This window comes from Rhea americana, unplaced genomic scaffold (assembly GCF_003343005.1).
Source record: "Rhea americana isolate MKP2758 unplaced genomic scaffold, rheAme1 scaffold_35, whole genome shotgun sequence".
Lineage (NCBI taxonomy): Eukaryota > Metazoa > Chordata > Aves > Rheiformes > Rheidae > Rhea > Rhea americana.
In genome coordinates, this window is record NW_028186479.1 from 1,087,263 (window position 1) to 1,108,480 (window position 21,218).

Genomic DNA, 21,218 nt, shown 5'->3' on the forward strand with positions numbered 1-21,218 from the left:
GGATGAATTTCTCAGAAATTTAGTTTGGAGGAGTATGGGAGGTCTGTGCAATTATAAAGCTAAATCTTTCACATAATTAAGTCACATATATTTACAGCATATTTTTTTCATCTAACCTTCATGAAAGCAATTCCAAGTTCCATAGACCAATATTGTACTCTTGTACAATATTGCAGTACAATGCAACAGTGCAGCTAAGACACGTTGCACTTCACTAAATCCAAAAGCAGAGAGCAAGACAAAAATCAGTGTATTCACTTAAAGGTCTGCTAATAAAATATTGCATTTTAATACTATTTAAGAAATGGTAAGATTTGAGTAGTTTAAAATATTTCAAGGCTCCTGTTCTATGTGGATCTAGAGAGTATCCTAACTACTGCTAGACAAGCAGAAGAGCACTCATCAGAGCATTTTTATCCCAATTATTTTTACAGTGAGATAGTAACAGACTGTATGAAGTTTAGTTAAAAATGTTTCTACTCAAAGAAGTTGTGGATCAGAAGAAAACATAGGTAAGAAAAATTAGTTTCTGTTCGCTCTTGCTCAGTGTGAGATTCAAAGGTGTGGAAAGCTGTAGATCTCTTATTCAGAAAAGGTTTTTGATAAGAAAGCCAAATCGGGATACCCTGGTCACAGATCATTTTTCTTTGAACAAAATGTTCAAAGGACTGTAGTCCTTCTTTGTAGTGTTGTATTGCTTTTACTGCCGTAGTGCTTGGAAAGTGAAGGTAGAAAGAATGCTAAATTAACAGGATGCATGAGAAGTCTCCTTTTTGCCCTTGACACTCCTCAGGCAGTTCACCCTAGAGGATATTAATCACAATAGGACCAGAGATTTTTGCAATGTTTATACTTTCCTTAATTTGAGTGAATCCTTTTAACTTCCCTCCTTTTGAAGTCTTCACATAACTAACATTCTACAAAGAAAGAGTATTAAGAATTCATAAATTCATTTCCAGGTGCTTGAAAGATTTAGGGATGGATGTCCCAATTGTAGAGGAAATTCTAACTTTAAAATTTTAACACTACCTTAGTGCTTATTCATCTGGGGAAAAAAAGAAAGCAAAGGAAAAAAAACAGCAAGATAGACTAATCATCTTCTCTTCTTTGTAGGCTCAGGTCTCCAGAAATGGAAGGAAAAGACCTGTTTCATAGACTGTAATCTTTTCCAAATTCTGCTGAACAGTTTTGACATCACTGAGAAGCTCCTAGATACATCTGGTGCTACAAGAGCTAAGAAATGTAAAGCATATCACAATTAGCTTTATATTAAACAAACACTTTTTCTAAGTTTTTTCAACCCCATAACACAGAACTAAAGAGAAACTGGCAAATACTGAACTGCAGAGAGACTAGTGACATTGCTTCTTTTACTCTACTTAGGCATTTTTCTGCAGCTTTTAAGTTGGTCTATATCTTCTTTTAAGACTCCAGGATTCCTCACTTGGTACTTGATGCTAAAAGTTGCTGTGATAACAAACAAATGAAATCATTTTTGAGAACTGCCAGATCTCTGCCTCCCATACTCTTAAGTGAAAATATGATTAAAGTAGTTAGAAGAATCCCTATTACTCAGCATTCCTTGTTTTTTGTTTTGGTTTTTGGTTTTTTGTTTTTTGTTTTTTTCTGTGAACTGAGGCTTGATTAGTGAGGACTGATTGTGACAACTCACATCAGGGAATTTCTTGAGGTAGCTTCACATTACTGCATGTCTTCTTAATCCCTGATTTTAGAAGCTGGTAGGGAATTACAAAAGCAATATTACTCTATATTTACTCAATTTCTTATGAGCTTAAGCATCAGCTGTAACTACAGAGAGTAAAGTGAGCTACATGAATCTTTGATGTGACCTAGTGATTCTTATGTYACGGTCTTACTGGTCACTCCTGATATTCAGAGCCTTGTTTATCAGGGCATTATTCAGGAAATTATTCTTCCTAAACCATCTTGATTTACTACAGTTGATTCATCCAGTGGTACATCAAGCACTACGACAAAGTTCTTAAGAACAGGGAAAGGTTTTCCTCAGAAGCTGGATCTACCCTCTAAAATTCATACATATTCAAGACGCATCTGATCAGAAATCGCACCAATCTCAGAATGAAATTACGCAACCTAAACGATCCAAATGTTTTCCTACAGCTTCCATTCCCACTTGYACAGAGAAAGAACCTACCAATTAACAAAAGTGATATAAGAACTAGCTGGAAGGAACTTTATTAACACTGCCAATACAATGATAAATACTAGTAGGCTAAAGAGAAGTGACCAGAGAAAAATAGAAAAGGAAAGCTCCCACAGAATCATGCTGAGAATGCCAGTGAAAGCTTTGTGAATGAGACTGTATGAAACAAAACAAAGGGTAGCAAGAGCAAAGGCAAAGAGATAAGACAAAACAGGAGAGAGGGAGAGGGCAGGTAGGCTGTCCAGCCACTACCTACAYGAGGAAACAGAAGTCCATGGTGCATCAGTTCATCCAAAATGGAAATCATAAGCCCATTTAGTGATTCACAGTGAGGTTTTGTGAGAAAGATGAGCTAGTAGATCTCTGTCACCAAAAAAGGCAGTCATGCCCCTCTCTTCCACTGCCTCTGGAAACCATATAGACTGGTACTTATGTCTCAATCAAAGCTTTCTCCCTTTTGCTAGATTAGTTTTTTTCTGTTTTAATCTAGTCCCAAAACTGATGTTGCAGTTCTAAACCACTAAATTGTCTACCAATTCATAGGATTCTTTTTGCCTCCTGTAGTCTTGCAATGCAAGACTCTCTCTAGGCATTGGCATTAGACACTCTCATTCCCAGAGAAAACAACAAAACCCCTCATTTTCACTGTTATATTGTTCCATTTCCATGAAAAGAAAAAAAAATACTCTTTTTAGATCAAAAACAAAACAAACAATGGTTAGTTTACAGTACAGCTGAAGGGGAAAGAAAAAGAACAATTCCTGTGAGGAAGTAATCTTGGACTTTTAATGTTATCAGTAGAAAGATCCATCTACTTGCTTCCTGTTCAAACAGGAAAAACTATCTATTTCTGCAAGATGATGGTTACTTAATCTGTAGGTGTGATTTTGGAAAACTAGTAGTTTTTCTGCTTTCAAATACCACTTTGAATCTTTCTGGAACATGTGAATTACATGCATTACAACTTATTGTACCATCCTAATACACGATAATTTCCAAGCAGAGTAGAACACTAGGTACATCAATCTAGCAATCAAGCTTTATAAAATAAAATTTCTATAGTAATAGTTTTGGTGCTTTGTGTACCATGCAGCCTGAATTGCTGCAATTTCTTTATAGCTAATTTCTTTAATGTTTGGAAGCATAGCATCCTTCATTGAAAAATTGAGATATTTTTAAGTCCATTGAAAAAAAAATAGAAAACAAAACAAACTTTCACCATTAGACAGATTTTAAACATTGTGATTAGACATGTAATGTCACCAATAATGACTTACCAATACAGTCATTTCTCCTTCAAACTATTATTATATTTGACTAGATTTTATACTGACACTCTAAACATTAGAAGTTTTTTCTATTTTTCTTCTTTATTAACATGCATATCAGGAATCAAGAAAACTAAGTGCTATTTTAATTTTTTTAATTCATTAAAATAGTGGAGCAATCATGCAATGGAGAGTGTTMAAATAGAAAGAAAAACTAACACAGACATGCAATCACAATCCTTTAGATTTTGAAACAACCTTCCTCACTCATTTTCACTTGTTTACATTGTGTTTAGTAGAGTAAGTGAAAATGAAGTCTTCCAATTAAGACTGTTTCAGAAAACAGAACATCCTTGGGAATAAGACATGAAGGGGAGAGAGAATTATGGAAAAAATGAGTAGGCTGCCTTGACTAATATCTTACTCTCTTACAGAATAATCTCTTCATAATAGCTGAATAAGAAAACACTCTAATTCTTAGTAGTCTCTAAATGTGCATTTTGGTTACATATAATTTTTTTTAATTGATAGAATTTAGTTTTTCATTTGCCATGCTTTACCTGAAGATTTCATCTACTAGACTGATCTTCTAGAATAAAGACAAGAGGAAAATCATGTGTCCAGGTGCTGCATCTTAATAATATTAATGGCATATTTGCACATTTGTTGTCTTAATTTACATTTGAACCATATTTGGAAGCATCATGAATAAAAAAAAAAAAAAAAAAAAAAAAAAAAAAAAAAAAAAAAAAAAAAAAAAAAAAAAAAAAAAAAAAAAAAAGGAATATTTGATATTCAAGGAATATCAAATTCACTATATATGTATCAAATACAGTATATATGAGAATATTTGGGTCAGATTTTTATTGTGTCCTCATCAAACAGGATGCCCTGAAAGGCTCAGAATGAGACAGGTTATCTTGGCTTCTTTTCAGTAGATTTGCAACTGTAATCAAGAAAGTTTATCAGCAACTAAGCRAAAGGGATTACATATTTGATGTTTTTGAATGTTGCAGCAATACTACTGCTAATAACATTTTCCTGTTTTGACACAAAATATAGAACAAGCATTTCTAGAATTTGTAGAAAAGTACAAACTATGTCCTAATCGGTATTGTATTAAAGGGACAAACAAGGTTTTATTATTAGTGTATTGATCCGTTCTTATATTACTAGCCATTTTCAATTATTAGTCAGTTATTCAAGCCCTATTATCTTAAAATATATTATTATTTTTCATCTCATCTTTCTTCAAAGACCTGAGCAAGTGGCAGACTTCAATTTTTAATAACTTAAAACATGTAATGATATATTTCTTTAATAAAATTCGTAAGTCATCATCATATTTATGACTATTCCACTCCTATGAAATTTATCAAGACTAGTGCTTGCTAGCATGAATAGTACCATTAAATTAAATGGGATTCATCACACTAGTATATCCTATGCTTAATAGGAATTACTGGCAAGAGTAGACCCTGTAAACAGCTAAGTATAACTATTTCAAATTTAAGCTTCTGTGTTGCAATCACCTGGAAAAGAAAGACAGAACATTTTATTACCTATAAAAGCATATCCTAAAATCCAGTTTATCTGTAACTTTAATCAACAGCTTAACAYACTTATCCTGCTCTTTTCCATCAACAGTACAGGAACAGAATCCTTTTCTCATCATTCCCAAATACACCCTCCTAGCCAACCTATCATTTCCTTGCAGGGTACTAATATCAATGCTTCTTAAACTCACCATAAAATTTGTCAGTTTTGTGAAGTTTGCAAAATTTGCACTAGGAACATTAGCATTGTTCCACATTTAGAACCGCAATTTGTGTAGAAAAACATGATTGTACAATTAAGCTATCAATAGTGTCCAGAATGTTTGATTCACTGTACGAGATTAAACAAAACAATGGAAAATTCCAGTCAGTCTCTTGTGAAAGTTTTGAAGATTAGGTACTACAAGCATTTCCTTGAATCTTTGTATCAAGAGTAGTGATCCTGAGACTGAAGACTGGTTATGTGAGCTCAAAAAACTAGCATTGTTCTAAGTGACACTACAGAGTAATGATTAAGAGACAACAGACACTGGTTATATCATTAGACCTCATAGCCACCACTTCTCTTGGTTTGGCACAGAGCAAGGAGCAACAAGTCTTTTAAAAAGCACACCCAACAACCAAATATTCTGAATTACAGAATTAAGGTGTAGTTTTCCTGAAGTATGTGCCAATACTTTCAAGTCTCATTTGCTTTACTTCATGACTGCCTGCTACAATTAGAAGTATATCAGAGAGGTGCTATATAATAATCCTAGGTTTCAGCTGCCTACAGATCCCATCTCTTGCTATTGTATCATATGCATTAAACCATAAACAGAGCACGCCGATATCCGATCTGAAAAAGCAATTCTACACRGTCGCCTTTGACCATCAAGATCTATACCTTGTTGAAACTAGATGACACTAAGGAAAAATGTTGATGTACAGAGTCTTCTGTTTTGCCCTACAAACAGATGCACCTATGGAACTTTAGATAGAATTATTCTGTGTTAGAAACAACATAAAACTGCAGTAAGATAKAGCTGCAATAACAGATACATATTTTAAATTCAGAGAACTATTATTTCTCAATGTCTCATAAAGAGTTGGGCAGATTAAACTGAGAGCCACAGATAATATGGCTTCAAAAAATCTCTAAAACCCTACACAAAACAGGYTCAAGTTGTGCCTGAAATTCTACTATAAATATTGTTTATTATAAATTATAAATCATACATTCAAGCTGACCAGAGACAATTTCAGTAACACCTTTCCACCAATTTAGAACAAGACATTTTATGAAATTACAGGTTAGCATGATTTAACATTCATACTTTGGTAGTATTCACAGGTCAACCAGTTACGTCTAAATACTGTACCAGTATATAACAGATGGCAGTTCTGGTCCTCTCCCTATGAAATGTGTCAACAAAACAAACGAGYGGGCTKGGGAGTTGCAGAGACTATATAACARGAACATGCTTACAGTTCTCTAYAGTCAGAAACAGAGATCTTATATCACCATTAATCTGGCTAGGATCAAATTGCAAATGTCTGTTTTCCTTTTTGCTAATGTGTGACTTAAAAGAGCCTGTAAAAGCTTGGGGCAAGGCAGATTCAGTTGCCACAGCCAAAAGATATAATGGCAAACAGAGAAATTTATATAATTGACACATGAAAATGAAGCTAGTTATTGGCCTTAGGACTTCTGTTAGTATCTTCTGTAAGTTAAAAAAAAAAAATAGACAAAGATCTTGACAAGAATAGTGTCTAATCACATTCAGGATTAAAAAAAAAAAGAATACACTGTGAATCCTACTATTACCTCAGATTTTTTTTTTTTTTTTTTTTTTTTTTTTTTTTTTTTTTTTGCAGTAAAAGCTACAGCAGGCATATCCAGAGACCATCTCCAGAAAATGTTCTTCATAGATTTCTTTCACATTGTGCTAGGCTGGACACAGAGTTATCTGTCCGTACGAATTCTTGTTTTCAGCTAGCTTTCACATTAGGCCCCTGCCTATAAAGTTCAGCTGGAATTGCTCTACAAGGGCCTTCTTTATATGTAGCAATTTCTCCGTGACTTCAGGACACCTAAGCACAATTCTGATTTTTTTTTTCCTGTGCTAACAGCAAGGTAGAAACATCTCCCATTCTAAACATTCATTTCCTCTTCAATAAACATTCCTCACTTTTTCTTTAAGTCTAATCTACAGAAGTCCCAAGCCTGGGCCATTGCAGCTCTGTACTTGAAAAATTTCCATTACAGAGGAATAAACTGATTTTATTATATTGTCAGTCTGCAGATTCTCCCAACAAAAGTTTAGCAAGAGTACTATTTCCAGAAGGACTGACARAGAAGAGAAAAAAAAGAGAAAGATTATACTCATACAAACTTCCAAGCTTTTCTTCCCCTGAAGCAAAATCATTTGGACTATCAGAGGCCATTTCTTAATCACACAGCCACACAACACTGTTTCACTGGTAGCCCCACAAAAGCATCAGTCCAGTTAGAGATAATTTGTGCACCATTTGGGGACTTGAAAGACTCCATAAAATTGAAGTATATCTCTTTACAGTGACTGTGCACAGAATTACAACTCCAAATAGATTTGTGGAGCAGAACCTTTTATTTTATAAACTTGAAAGGTTAAATTCACTACAGAGCCAAGATTTAAGATTTCTTAATATTCGAGCAAATCAGGGTGACTAAACACAGAACTACAGTTCTGAGTAGACCTGTGGAGCAGAACCCTTTATTTTGTAAAACTTGAAAGACTAAATYCRCTACAGAGCCAAGATTTARTATTTCTTAATATTTGGGCATATGCGCTCACCTTCATCAGACCTTTTATACAAAACTTCATCTGAAACTCCTTGAGCTTGTCAAATGGTCAATGATTTCTCAACCTTCTCCTTAAATACTGTGAGATCTAATTCTCAACACTGTAACAATCCAATCTTTGGTATGGATTGATTGTATGAAGTAGGCATGGTTGGTATGCACCAGCACAGTATATATTAACTACAATTAGAAAGAATAAATATTATTTCTGCTTTCATTAAGGTCATAAAATAACAAGGCTTGGTAAAATTCAGACATAATAGATAAAAGATCTTCAACTCTTTCTGAATATTCTTTATATTTTTCCATGTAGTACTAATTAAAGTACGAAATAAAATAACTATCTGTATAAATGCCACAATAGCTTCTAACCAATCACTGTAGAAATGATGGAAGCAAGTTTCAGTYCTTCTAATTTTCCTAAACATCTGTAAACCTTTGACAAAAATATAATATTTTTCAATGACAGTTTAGATAAGTAAATTGGACCAAAGCCAAAGGTGCAAAATCAAGACAAGACTGCCCCTCAGTGGCAGTATGTTGGTATAAAATACAACTATAAACATTCTGAGCGTTAAATTTTACCATTCAGGGATAAATGCTCATTAAATCAGCTAATTAACAGCTGCCAAATACATTGGTCTAGTATAACAAAGTGTTTTGTGGTTGGGTGAGTGCATATGTCTACATTTCCCTTTTATTTTTTAAAGATGAGAGGCTGCAATGTTCAAATTGTTTATTTTGTTCTGTGTTATAAGCAATAAGAAAGGATGTAGTAGTTGTTTGCAGAAATTAAAAACAACAGTCTCTGAATTGCCTGTTAGGTTTGCTGCATATTCCAGACTGTACTAATTCATTCAAAGAGGATACAAAGAAGGTAAAATTTTGCCATACGTCAGAGTACTGCTCACACACACACACACACACACAGCTTTCCAATTCTATCCTGAAACACTGCCTGGACTCGCCCCTCCTCAGCATGGTGGAGATTATAGAAATATACAGCAAGGACATTCATAGGATTAAAGAAATAGCCCCCACCTTAAGTGAGCACTGAGAAGAAGCGATGGGTACTTAAAATTCCATGTTGTGACTGGATTAGAACAGATGCCCATTTCATTTTGTATGTTCATTAGCATTTACTTAAACATGGTACCTAATCTGGTTATCTCAGTATTCCTGTTGATTTAAATATAATCAAGCCTTGAAGCGTTCCTATAGCTTTATTTCTTTTAGAGCTAAATTATTTCTGTAGTCATAGTTAATATCCTTAGCTGCAAAAAATATAGTCATGGATGATGATAGCTGGTGGCAATGATCACTAAATCTGCATTAACAGTTGTTTTACAGAACAATATAATCATGAAATGATTCACTAGCTTGCAAGCACGATGGCCAATGCATGGAAGTCTGAAACCTTCTGCAAGTTACAGCAGAGAAGTTCTACTCAGTTATATGACGGGAAATTCTCCCCAGGTAAAGGAGTTCTACTTACTAATTGTAACTTTGTCTTTATCCCCCAGCATGATATTGTTTGGAGTGAGATCTCGATGAACAATCCTTTTCTCTTTATGCAAATAACGAAGAGCTAGGCAAAGCTTAAAAAGAAAAAAAAGCCTTACAAAGATTCTTTACTGCAACCTAAATAAAGACAAATAAAATTATGTRCTTATCTTGTATTATTGACATAATAAGCATTACTTTGTCATTTATTATTAGCCTGAGAAACATAAATGGCACTACTAATTACATGTAGGAAGGTCTCAATGAAAAAAAACACTGATCCTTACTTGGATAAATATATTCCATATTCTTTCTTCTGTAAACTGCTGTTGCTTTTCCTTTAAAGAATGAAAGTGTTCTCCCAGTGGCACCCCTTCTATAAGTTCCATAACTATGTATAACCTGTCATCTACATAAAAGAAAATGAAATTACAGTAAAATATATTTATACAGATGATGTTTGGAAATAGAATATTTGAGGTTAAATATATAAAAATAGTTATTATTTTTTACTTTTTAAAATTTATTTGTACATACAAATACATTTTAATCCTAGATCCATTCTTTGTTTTTCCAATTTTTCCTCAATACTCATTTCTATGATGGCAACTATAAGGAACTCACTGTCTCATAACTACTCCTCGGGCAGGCGTAGGCAGCTTATACTATATTAAAAAGACAACATGGCTGAGCAACCTGTATCATTCAATCTAGCAGCATGYTCAGCATTCCAGTTGCGCATTTTGGATCCTTAACACTACAGGATAAGGACCATACTTGMTACATGCTTACCTTGCATCTCATTTTACTGATACAGAATTATCAGCATTTCTCATCCTTTTTTTTCAGCTTTTAAGCAATATAAGCATGTCTGAACTGTAACAGYTCTCTAAGAAAATATTAGCACAAATTAAATGCACCCCTTCCCATTGTAGTACTTTCATTATATATTTCTATTTCTTCACTATGTACAATGTGGTAATTCTCTACATTTATACTTACTTTCTAAGAAGGTTTTATGATAGCGCACAATATTTGGATGATAAAGCTACAACAAGGAAAGAAATTTAGATGTTTAGGATAGTCTGACTTATGGCACAATATTTTTAAGTTTAGTTATGCACTGGAAGGAAGAAAACAGTGATGATGAAACAATAGTTTTAGATTACTTTAAATTCCAACCAAAAACAGAAGTTCAAAACATTGACCACTATTTCTATTTACTCAGCATTTAAAASTGGATTATGCCATTCTATTAAATAYGCACACTATTGTGTACCAATGGAATTTCTTCATCCTGTTTGCACWGCACACAGGTAATAAGAATTCCACAAAGTTGCCTATGAACTGCAGTGCAATAGACCTTTCCCTGCTACCTCAAAAATAAAGAAGAGTTGCAAATTACTAGAGCAGGTAGAAGAAAAAACAGCATGGCTGCTATCCACCCTCTCTTAATAGCCTGAAAAGTCTGAAGACAACATCAAAGTATTGGCTTTCATAGCCTAAACCCCCTAAATCTGATTGATCTTTTCCTTTTTTTTTTTTCTTCTTTTTATATATATAGATTACCAATTATACCAATGACTATTTTCTTACTCTACTTTAAACCCAGGTATAATGAACTGGAATAAAGACCCATTAATTTTCTATTGTCATCTCAATTTAGTGAATTCTTAAAAAAAAAAAAAAAAAAAAAAAAAAAAAAAAAAAACTTCCTGTAGAAAAAGTCAAAATCTTCAGTAACAAATATGCACGCTACTGCTAATATGACAGTGTGAATTTAATGCAAAATTGACAGCTTTCAGACACAAAGGGCCAATACTGTACTGATCAAACAAAAACACTAACAAACAGTAGCTGGAAGCTGTTATATAAGAGCTCACCAACAATAATGCTAACAAGAGAACATCCATACATGAAACTGGAGTCCACGTGACATACCTGCTCTTTAATGATGGTTAATTCAGAGACAATGTTCTTTACATTACTGTCTCTGTCTTTTTTGTCCTTTCCAAATGCTGGATTGTGTAAATTGACTTCTTTCATTGCTAGAAGATTYTGTCCACTATGCTTTCTAACCTAAAAAGAAGATAAAAACCCTGTAAACTAATATAGGATGAGGACAGAAAGGATATTATCATGGTTAGCAGATTAGTTATCTGAGTCCAAGTCTGCTTCACAAAAATTAATTTTGTCTTTTTTCCTGTGTGATGTGATTAGTCATAAGAACTGGAGYCCCACAATACAGTACTCTGCTGAACTTACTGCTTTTTTAAAAAGTGTTTTAAGGAACATTATCAGCCCCCAGTGTTGGTTTTCAGATAAAACATGTTTGAACTTCGACGGTTCTACAGAGATTTGTTAAACTTTCTGTCTATTGCAAGTAATTAAAAGAAAGTAAAAGTAGCATTCAGTATATCTAAGAGAGATACTAGTCAATTTTACACATACAGAGATGTCAAAAATCACAGTAAATGCTAAGAAAAAAGAAATGTAGAACTGTAAGCAAAAAGCCCAGATATGAAAAAGGTTTTTCAGTATCTGCATTCCCTGGATGAAATTCAAAGGAAGCTAGTTAGTACCCAAAATAGGTATTAGACCCTCCTCCTGAAGCTTCCCCCAAAATCTGTGGTTAACATCAAAAGGGAAGTTTACCTTATACACACTTCCAAAAGCTCCACTGCCGAGGTGTTCCAAAATTGCATAATTGCCTATATGTTTTGTAGGTGCCTTATTCTGATTGATGTTCTCAATGCTTTCAGCAATTTGCTTCAATTCAGCATCCTGGTTATAAATTAAATGATAAATACAAATATAAAATATTTTATGCATTTCCTGTGCTAAGAATGGGCAAAGAATATATCTGCTTAACTCTATRAAACTTTTTACTTACCTTTAATAAATTTAGCTTTGATACTAGCTCTTCATAAGCAGTGATATCACGAACATAATGTCCAATATTAATGAAGATTTCAAACAAGTCTGTAGGGAAAAGTCTACAAAGATTTAACATTTGATATATTTTAGAAACACTGTTCACAAAAGATTAATAGTTTTTTTAACAGCAGAGACTTTTTAATGTTTATTATTACTTCTTACTTTATAAACCTAAACCTTTTAAACCTTCTATATAAACTTCTAAATAACTACTTATTCTTGACTAATCTATTCAGATCTTAACTCTCTAGCACTGTACTTTATACATAGGAATTAAAGCAGCTTTCAAAAGATAAAATTCAGCCTCAGTGCACTGGGTGTTAATGTAAGTGCCAGTTGTCTAAACAAGGGCTCGGTCAATGAATCTCCTGAACATAATGATATCCTACACTATTTTATACTGAGCTTTTAATCATTTTCATTTTTTCCCCATTGTATTTTATTCTGTGCTTGTAGGCATTTTATCCAAGATCCTTCTTGTATTAATTGATATGGTTAGTACCTGCCTGCATTCAAAGAATTATTACACCCATCTTAATTTTTTTTTTTTTTTTTTTTAATCACAGAAGGCTTCTAGACTAAAAGATATGAATATGACTGAGGGCAGTAGAAAGGCTTCATATATAACACTTAACAGACACAATATTTGGTTAGCAACAAGTTTAATTGCAGGAATAACTTTCTTTTTGAAGTTATAGTAGGAATGGAAATAYTGTTTTCATTAAGGCAGTTGAAAAAAACTGAAAGACAGCAAAGCAGGCATTCAGATTCTAAAGCTTGATAAAAGCCCTGAACACTCATTGCAAGTTGGGGCCTTTCCACTAGAAAAAGTTCACAAATTCCACTTTTAAAAAAGTAAGACAAAAGATACATTTAGAATTCTAGCAATTTATGATGCAGAATAAATGATTAGAGAAATACTGACAATCAGAACTCATAGGTAGTATGATTGCTATCCAATTCCACAAATCAAAGTACCAGGTTATACACAGCTTTTGTATTCTATCTGATAAAATTTTGTCATCGTTCTAGCAAAAATGGGTAACTGATGAGAGATATTTTCTCCTTATTGATCCAAATCTTTCAGGAATACTCCTAAGTATCTCTGCTTGATGTAYAGTCACTCCTATGTGAAGGAGTGGTGGGTGAGCAGAGAAAAAATGTACTGCTCCCAGTTACTTGCTAAATCCAGGCCTGTAACTCACACCTGGTACTGTTTTACTAATCTTCAGGATGAAAGTATGGTTTCTCTCCAACAGTCCTAAATCTTCCCTCAACATATTTTACACTTTGATTCATGGGATAGGAAGGAGCCTCTGTAGACCTAGGTCTTTTAGTATGTATACAACAGAAGTCCTCATGTTGAATGTCTAAATCTTGTAGACTTGCGTAGATGCGATATAGAAAGGGCTATTTCTGGCTGTTGACAGGACAGAAGTTACCTGTTACTTATTCTTTTTGATGAAAATAAATGCAGACATTTAAAAATCATGTTCTTCTGATTGGAATGATGATTTGTAAGCCTTCCTAAAGGAGTTCTACAAAATAYTTTGTTAACATACCTTCTAAAGAGATGTCTATTTCTTTCCATACTGAAGAGGAATCTCAAGGCTCTGAAAGCATAGCACTACAGTAGGGAAAAATATATGTTAATGACAAATTTATATACAAATGAAAAGGCTGCTGATAAAACAAAAAAAAAAAAAGTTCCCAACACATCTGTAAACTTTGTATTTAAATGAGTCAGTAGATTACCTTGTAAACCTCATAATTAATCTTGAGAAAGTAAAAATATATGATGCTATACTTTAACTACATGTCATTTGCTTAAGCGCCTGCTGTATTTCAAGAATAGGCAGCCTCACTTGGAAAAAAATGTGGGCAACTACAGCTAGAGTATACTGCTAGAAGCTGAGGAGCATCTTGTCTTGCCTCTTTTCACTTGCAGATAGCTCAAGACTTGAGACTTGCTCGGTCCTCCATTACTGAAACAGGGTAAGTGTAACCAGTGGGTTTGTAATGATGCAGTAGAAACTGCACTTCGGCTTTTTTTTCTTTTTTTTTCCTGAAAAATGCAGTGTAGGGCACTAGAATTTCCAACAGGAGGAAAATATTTTTTTAAAAAAAAGGGGGGGGGGAAATGGGATAGAGAAGGTACCACTGATCTGGGATTTTTTTTGTTATCTCAGTCATAAAAATTCTTCTAGTTTACTGAAATATACCTCAGCTTCTATATGTTCACTACAGAAGAAAATTTAATTTTAAAATAGCCACCAGCAGGCAGTTAATATCTAYGCTTTTATGTAACTCATCTTGAATTCTCTCTACAGAGAGTCATTTACTTATCTACTATACACTATGGCTGACCAATAAAAGATAACAATATGAAGCACGCCAAAGAGAAACAAGTTACCGATATCTGAAACAGTACAAATAATATCTGCCTTTAATATTATTTAAGTTTACTTTATTACATCAGTGACTGTCAAAATCCATTTCAAAAATCCCTATTTAGACAACCATAACTGTGATCTAGTAATAGTAATAGTCGGAGAATTGGTCCTCACGTCAAAAATATCTTTTTCAACAYGTGAAAAATGCATTAAATGAAGAAAACCAAGGTCAAATACTCTTCTTGAAGGAAGCAGAATACTTGAAATGTTACAGGAAAGGAATGGATTTTTAATGCTGCCAAGAAGCTCTCTCTCTTACAGAACAATGTTGTTAGTCCAAARCAGACACTTCAACAAAGCGGAAACAGGGTTTGCTTCTAACTTTCCACTGAATCACAGTCACAACAGCTTAGCTGTACAGAATAACGTGGCCAGGTTTGGTCATAGTTGTTACCTTCAAAGTTTTTTCTTTTTAGAGACTGTACATAGTTCTTAATGTAAGAGACCACCCGTGAAGGGACAACATAGATTAACAATGAGACAAGTGACTATCTTAAATGGAAATAATAACCATCTCTCTCACACTAGCGCTATGATGTTAAATATTAACATCTGTGATATGCTTTAGTCAAGGCATGATGATCTTACATATGATATGTAYGCAGAACAAGTAACTGGTACCACAGCTACACTGGAAGTAATGGAGCAAGATCACTAAGGTAGGATGGTAGAGAGAAACTGAAAATTTAATTGTTTAAAACAGAAAATGGAGTAGGAAAGAAACTGGGCTAGAATTGTCAGAATTTTAAGAAAAATGTCTATGAAATTCATAAAGGGTATTCCAATAGCTATAACTGTACTGGACAGCAGTACAGTGATAAAGGCAATAGCAGCATGAGARGCTGAATAAGGTTTCATAAAAGGTATTTCTTACTCTTTGCCTACATAGAATTTAGTTTTCGTATGTCACCATTAAGTTCATTATTAATCCAAATAACTTCATATTTAAACCAACTGCAAGTGCCTAATATCTGCGGCAAGTCATTTCCTATCATACACTGCTAAAATCTAAAAACCTGGSTTGGCATAAATTAAGCTCTTTATAATTGTATGATGCAACTGTATTAAGCATATGCTCCAGTTTACTAAACTTCACACTAGTTTCAYATAACCTCTAAAAAATATTTATATATCCCACCCTTCCAGTTTTTCCCCCAAATAATGTTACATACAGTTCTATAATGATTTAACTGAAATGCTATGAAAAACCTAGTTGCAGGAAAAAGGTATGTACAGCACTGAATCTGTTCTCCAAGCCTGATCTAGAGGAATTGCTATGAGAAAGACAGCACCAAAACAAATTCTTCCCTCCATCCCTACCCAGGACATGTCTACCTSGTTAGACAACTGAGTAACTATGTAACCCCATTAGTGTAGTGATAACAAAAATCTGCTGAGAGGCAGTAGCATGCAGCTGACTGCAGTCATCTGTGATAAGGGCCTTACACTTGCTCACAGAAAGGCAACCAGGGCAGCAGCTGTGTCACAGATGCCCCTGAATCACAGATCACTACTTCTCTAGAGCTTAGAGAAATGGCCAATGCCATTTCACAGAGGCTAGAGAAAAGCTATCGGATAATTCATAACTATTGATAATTTTCATCTTAAGTTGACTCCTCAGTTGAGTCACAATTGAACTTTAGTTCCTGAACCACTTGTTACTCCTGGATTCCCCTTCCCTTCATCCAAGTGAGTGGCTTATTGCACTTTAAAATAATATTTAAAATCATAAAAAAATCTCAGGAACTGTTTGGGCTATCAGTATGCAATGATATTAAAGGAAGTTACCTGTAATAAATTAGCTTTCTCAATACTACTTTCTTTGTTCGGTAAAGTCAGCTTTGCTATTGTATATATTCCATTTGCCTAAAAGGGAAACAGAGAAGGGTCAACAATAATATCACTCCTTTGCACAGAAAGCACAGATAAAAACTAATGTTACCTCAAATAAATCAGAAGCTAACACCAATTTAGAAGTTCACAACCTTCTACTGAATGCCTAAATTCTAAGCTGGCGTGACTTAAACATACATGAGAGTGAAATCATCATTACATTTAAACTGATCCAGCAAAGACAGATAATAAAGCAATGCTGAGATCTTTAGAAGTGAAGGAGATTGCAGCAACATATCTCCCATCACCACATGGACATTTTGGATTATCAGGAACCAAAAATTCAGACACAATAATTATTACAAATTGGAGAGACACCAAAATAATAACTTGAGGAGTATTTATCTGCCTTCAGCATGATTTTGCAAAAAACACACTGTATTTCAGCTTCCATTTTCTTGTAACCATGCTTGTATTCTCAACTAATACACTATATCCTTCATATTGGTGGATTCACCGGTGGATTAAGTTGCAGTACTGCTCTGTTATCTGACAAGCTCCCTGTTAGAGAGCACTCTAGCAAAATTGAAGACGGTATGCATCTGCTATGCAGATGCTTTAGTTCAGTTCCTGACACACTTGCTTAAACTGTTCATTAAAGTAGAAAGTAAGGTTTTAGACTGTGAAGTAGAGTCATTGAGTTATTAACACATGTTCTTGCTTGCAGCCTACTACTCAAGTTTTCATTTCTGATGAAGGCACAGGATGTACAGGTAAAAGGCAGCTACAGCAAAAAGCAAATAGTTCTCAGCTGCCTGAACCAAGAGTCCTTGGCCACTGAGTGAGAGAAAACTTTAGAGAAACTTAGCTTGACTTTCTCTGTAAGCTTCAACATACAAATTAAAGAGCTGCCACTCTTCTTCCTCTATCTGATAGGTTAAAAATAGGCTGGTAAAAATAGTCCTAAGTGAGTCCCTTAATCTTTTTCACTAGGCAGCTCTCAAAAAGTCACATTAGCAGAATGAAAGAGGAGGACTGGAAATGAAACAGACTGTTGTGGGGTGGAACTGCTGTTGAAATAAATGTWCTTGAAGTTATGTCCCTATTCTACATTAAAATCAGCTTTTAATTCCTTAATTTCCCAAGAGTTGTACTGTTTTCAAAATATATCCAATTTTTAAAAGTGATATTTTATTTTGATAAAATCAAACAGTTCAGATAAAAARTTGTCTAAATTGATATGATTTATTGACAATTCTAGTGCTTAAACTACACAAATAAGTTTTCTAGACTTACTTCTACTCTTTTCCTCTTGACCGGTACTTTTGAAATATACATGAACTTCTTTGCCTATCACATGTAAGACCGTTTTCTCAATTCCTTTTCAGAACACCTCTAGCTGGGTTTTAAGCTAACACATGGATTATGAATCTTGACCTAACATTTAGAGTAAGAGCTTGGCTATGGATTTTATCTGGTGTTAGTGTCCTCAATACCTATGTCTTCAGCTATGCATGGAATCTGTACCAGGGATTTTTAAGAAACATTTTCAGTACCATTGATTTTAGCCAATTTAAATACTAAATTTTATAATGTGCTTTAGAGTAAAACTTCTGGAGGTGGAATGCCAGGACATTATCTCGGAAATATTATATCCTGAGGAAAGGATGGAAATTGTTTGCCTGACATTCTAACATTAAGCTGCCCAAAGTCTGTTTTAATTAACTTTGTAAAACTCAAAATGTGTGTTTTTCAGTAAATTCCAYGGTTACTCTGATTTACTATTCTATTTTTTGCAAAAGTATGGCAAGAGATTTCAATCAAAATAAAATGTGTCCGAGTAAAGCTGTTTATACTCTATAATAACTAGACACATATGTTGATATCTGTGGGTATAAGTGTGCATGTGTGTACAAAGAGACACAGATTAGTTATATAAAGGCATACTTTCCAATCCCTTTGAAATGCATTTTGTTTGTTAATTAAGTGATGCTGACCCACAACAACAAATAATTCAAATCCTTAAAATATAGTTTGCTTCCTTGCTCAAGGAAACAATCAAGATATGGTAAAATTATAAACTCTAACGCTTTACTTAATTGAATAAAGTCTTCTTACCTGTACTACTTGGGAAGCATTAGTATCATTGAGCACCAGCTCAGTAATTGCAGCACAACAAGCTAGAATTAAAAAGATCAGATGTAACTTACACAACCAGATTCATAAAGATATTCAGATGGMTAAAAACACAAACAAGTACTCAGTCAAATTTACAAAAGACCTTCATAGGTTCAGTGTTTATGCTCCACTGTCTTATGTAGGGATCCTTCAAGAAAACAGTTAGAAGTAACCCAGATATATACTCCATGGGGTCAATGTCTTTGAAAGGGGACCCTTTTGTAAGAGGTCTTCATGAATTTACAATCTATTAATCCTATTCATTTCACCAGCTCATCAGATATAACACTAAGGATAGTGTATTCAAAAACAGATTGTTACATATTATGTTATAATTTTCAGGGAGATATTGCAAAGGCTAATATAGTCCCAGTAAGGATCATTTGCATGGTCCTTCTACAGTGACTAGGAACACAGTCCTCCAGAAGGCATTTTAGAATGGCAAAGACAACTTTATTGTAAAACATGCTCTAAAAGAGAATCTCTCCACAACTAGTGAAGGATCTTAGCCTGACTGATCTCATCTAAAGATAGCCTTTGAAATAACACTTTGAAAGAGTTCCACTATAATCAATTCATGAGTGATCTAGCACAGTAAATCTTTATAGAGGGAACAATACAACTTAATACAAATAATCTCAGGCTAAAACCAAAATTTAAAAGGAAAAAATAGTTGAGATGYTTTGCAAGCAGAAGAAATGTATGATTCCCCCCTACTAAATACTTTACCCTTTGTTTCTTTCTAAAAAAAAAAAGTGTGCTTTCTGAAAATAAGTACTGGTATTACACATCTAGAAATAAACAGCTGACTTGATGCTCTCACTCTCCAAAACAGGTTTAAGTGGTTATTAGTTCAATTCTGAAATATTTTGAATCCCTTCGTGCAGCGGCAAGTGAACACATAACCAAGGATTAGGCCTTATAAACCTACCTGCCTTAAGGGACAAAGTATTTTCTTGTATCTCATTAGGACTCAAATCCTCTGACAAATGAAGATGTTGGATTCTCCCTGCTGCATTTGCACTAGATAAACTTCCAATTGAAGAGCGATCAGAAACAAAATTTCTCTCACTAGGAGTGGGGAGAAAAAGAAAAAAGTCAATCTAAAAATTGGCTTAATGTGTCTTTGTTAACCAATTCTTACATTCTAAAAATTTGCATCCTTATCTTTTCACTAGATTAGGTAATATACTTTGAAAAAAGCGGACAAACTTTTAAGCAGAAAGTCCCTTTACCATGTTCATCAATCATATCCACAATTCTAGCTCACCAAATAGGTGTCAGATTAATAGGGAAACTAAGTGGACAGCAATGGCCTTTCTAATGTATTCAAGAGTTTGTTTATGCACTGAAAATATGAAAACTGCAATAAGAGAACAATGAAATAAGCATAACTGGAAAAAAAAACTTCCTATTCATTATGTTTTGAATAGCTTTTTAATTTCTGCAGACATCACATACAGCAGAACAAAGAAAGAAGCTATTTGATAAAATATGGCTTGGTCAGAGGTACCTTAATATATGAAAYAGTCTCATAAAATTGCAAGAATGTTGAACATGGAAAACTTACCCCTGTAATATATGAAGGAGCTGCTTGATTCCGCCCCAGATTCGGATTTCCACACTAGTCTCAGGGTCTTCACAAACYTGTACCAGAATCCAAACTATACTCCATAGAAGCTTGACATGATCAGAATGGAGCAAACTGAGCAGGACTGGAACTCCTTCRTACATTTTTACTTGCTCTTTGACTTGTGACTCTGCACAGAGGAGTCGTAACAACTCTGCTGTGAGCCTGAAAAATCAGCAAGAAATTTTAACAGCAGCTCCTTCATTCATTTGAATTACCAGWTACCACAGTTACCAAAGGGGAGAAAAACACGGTAAATGTTTGAGAAAGAACAGAGACCTCCTATAAAAAAGAAAAAAGATTAAAGAAAACTGTTTAAAGTCACTGTAAACTGCTTAAACAGCTGGGAGTAGGGGAAAAGGAAGGTCTAAATTTTCACACGAGATGAAATTATGTTTACTATTGAGTATGAATGTCAGCGTATGCAGGCAAACATACAGAGCTAGGATGAAGGAAATCAGATGGACTGCAGCAATCCATYTTACCTCTTTTCTCGACAATGAATAACCAGTACCACTGCATGAACTTGTAAAGTCCATCTGTGTAATCAGAATAACTGCACAAACAATCTAGATTCTTCCCCAGTATGGCATGAATATTATATTTACAAAAGAGATTTGGTATATCACAAAAAAAGTTCACAGAAAATTTTTATTAACTCCTCTCTCTATAATTAGGGTGGCTGTACCAGAGAAACTATGGTTAGAGAACTCCACTCTTATTTGGGAGTGGAGTATGTTTGATGAAACACACGAAAATGAAAAATCCAATCTGAACTTTTATTCTTAACCAGCATTGAATTCACCAGCTTCTTCCTTATGTTCAAATTCCGATTTTTATAACAACATTAT

General features: G+C 34.1%; 1 protein-coding gene across 1 annotated transcript in view; it reads right to left on the reverse strand.

The window, feature by feature from the left end:
• The window catches only part of NEK10 (NIMA related kinase 10), a 92,704-nt gene that overhangs the window by 56,916 nt on the left and 14,570 nt on the right, over positions 1–21,218 (reverse strand). The window contains 11 exon segments of the mRNA XM_085311754.1: positions 9,329–9,431; positions 9,624–9,745; positions 10,339–10,384; positions 11,278–11,415; positions 11,992–12,120; positions 12,230–12,332; positions 13,836–13,900; positions 16,515–16,592; positions 18,678–18,739; positions 19,669–19,808; positions 20,308–20,532. Coding sequence (XP_085167880.1) covers positions 9,329–9,431; positions 9,624–9,745; positions 10,339–10,384; positions 11,278–11,415; positions 11,992–12,120; positions 12,230–12,332; positions 13,836–13,900; positions 16,515–16,592; positions 18,678–18,739; positions 19,669–19,808; positions 20,308–20,532 — 1,211 coding nt within the window.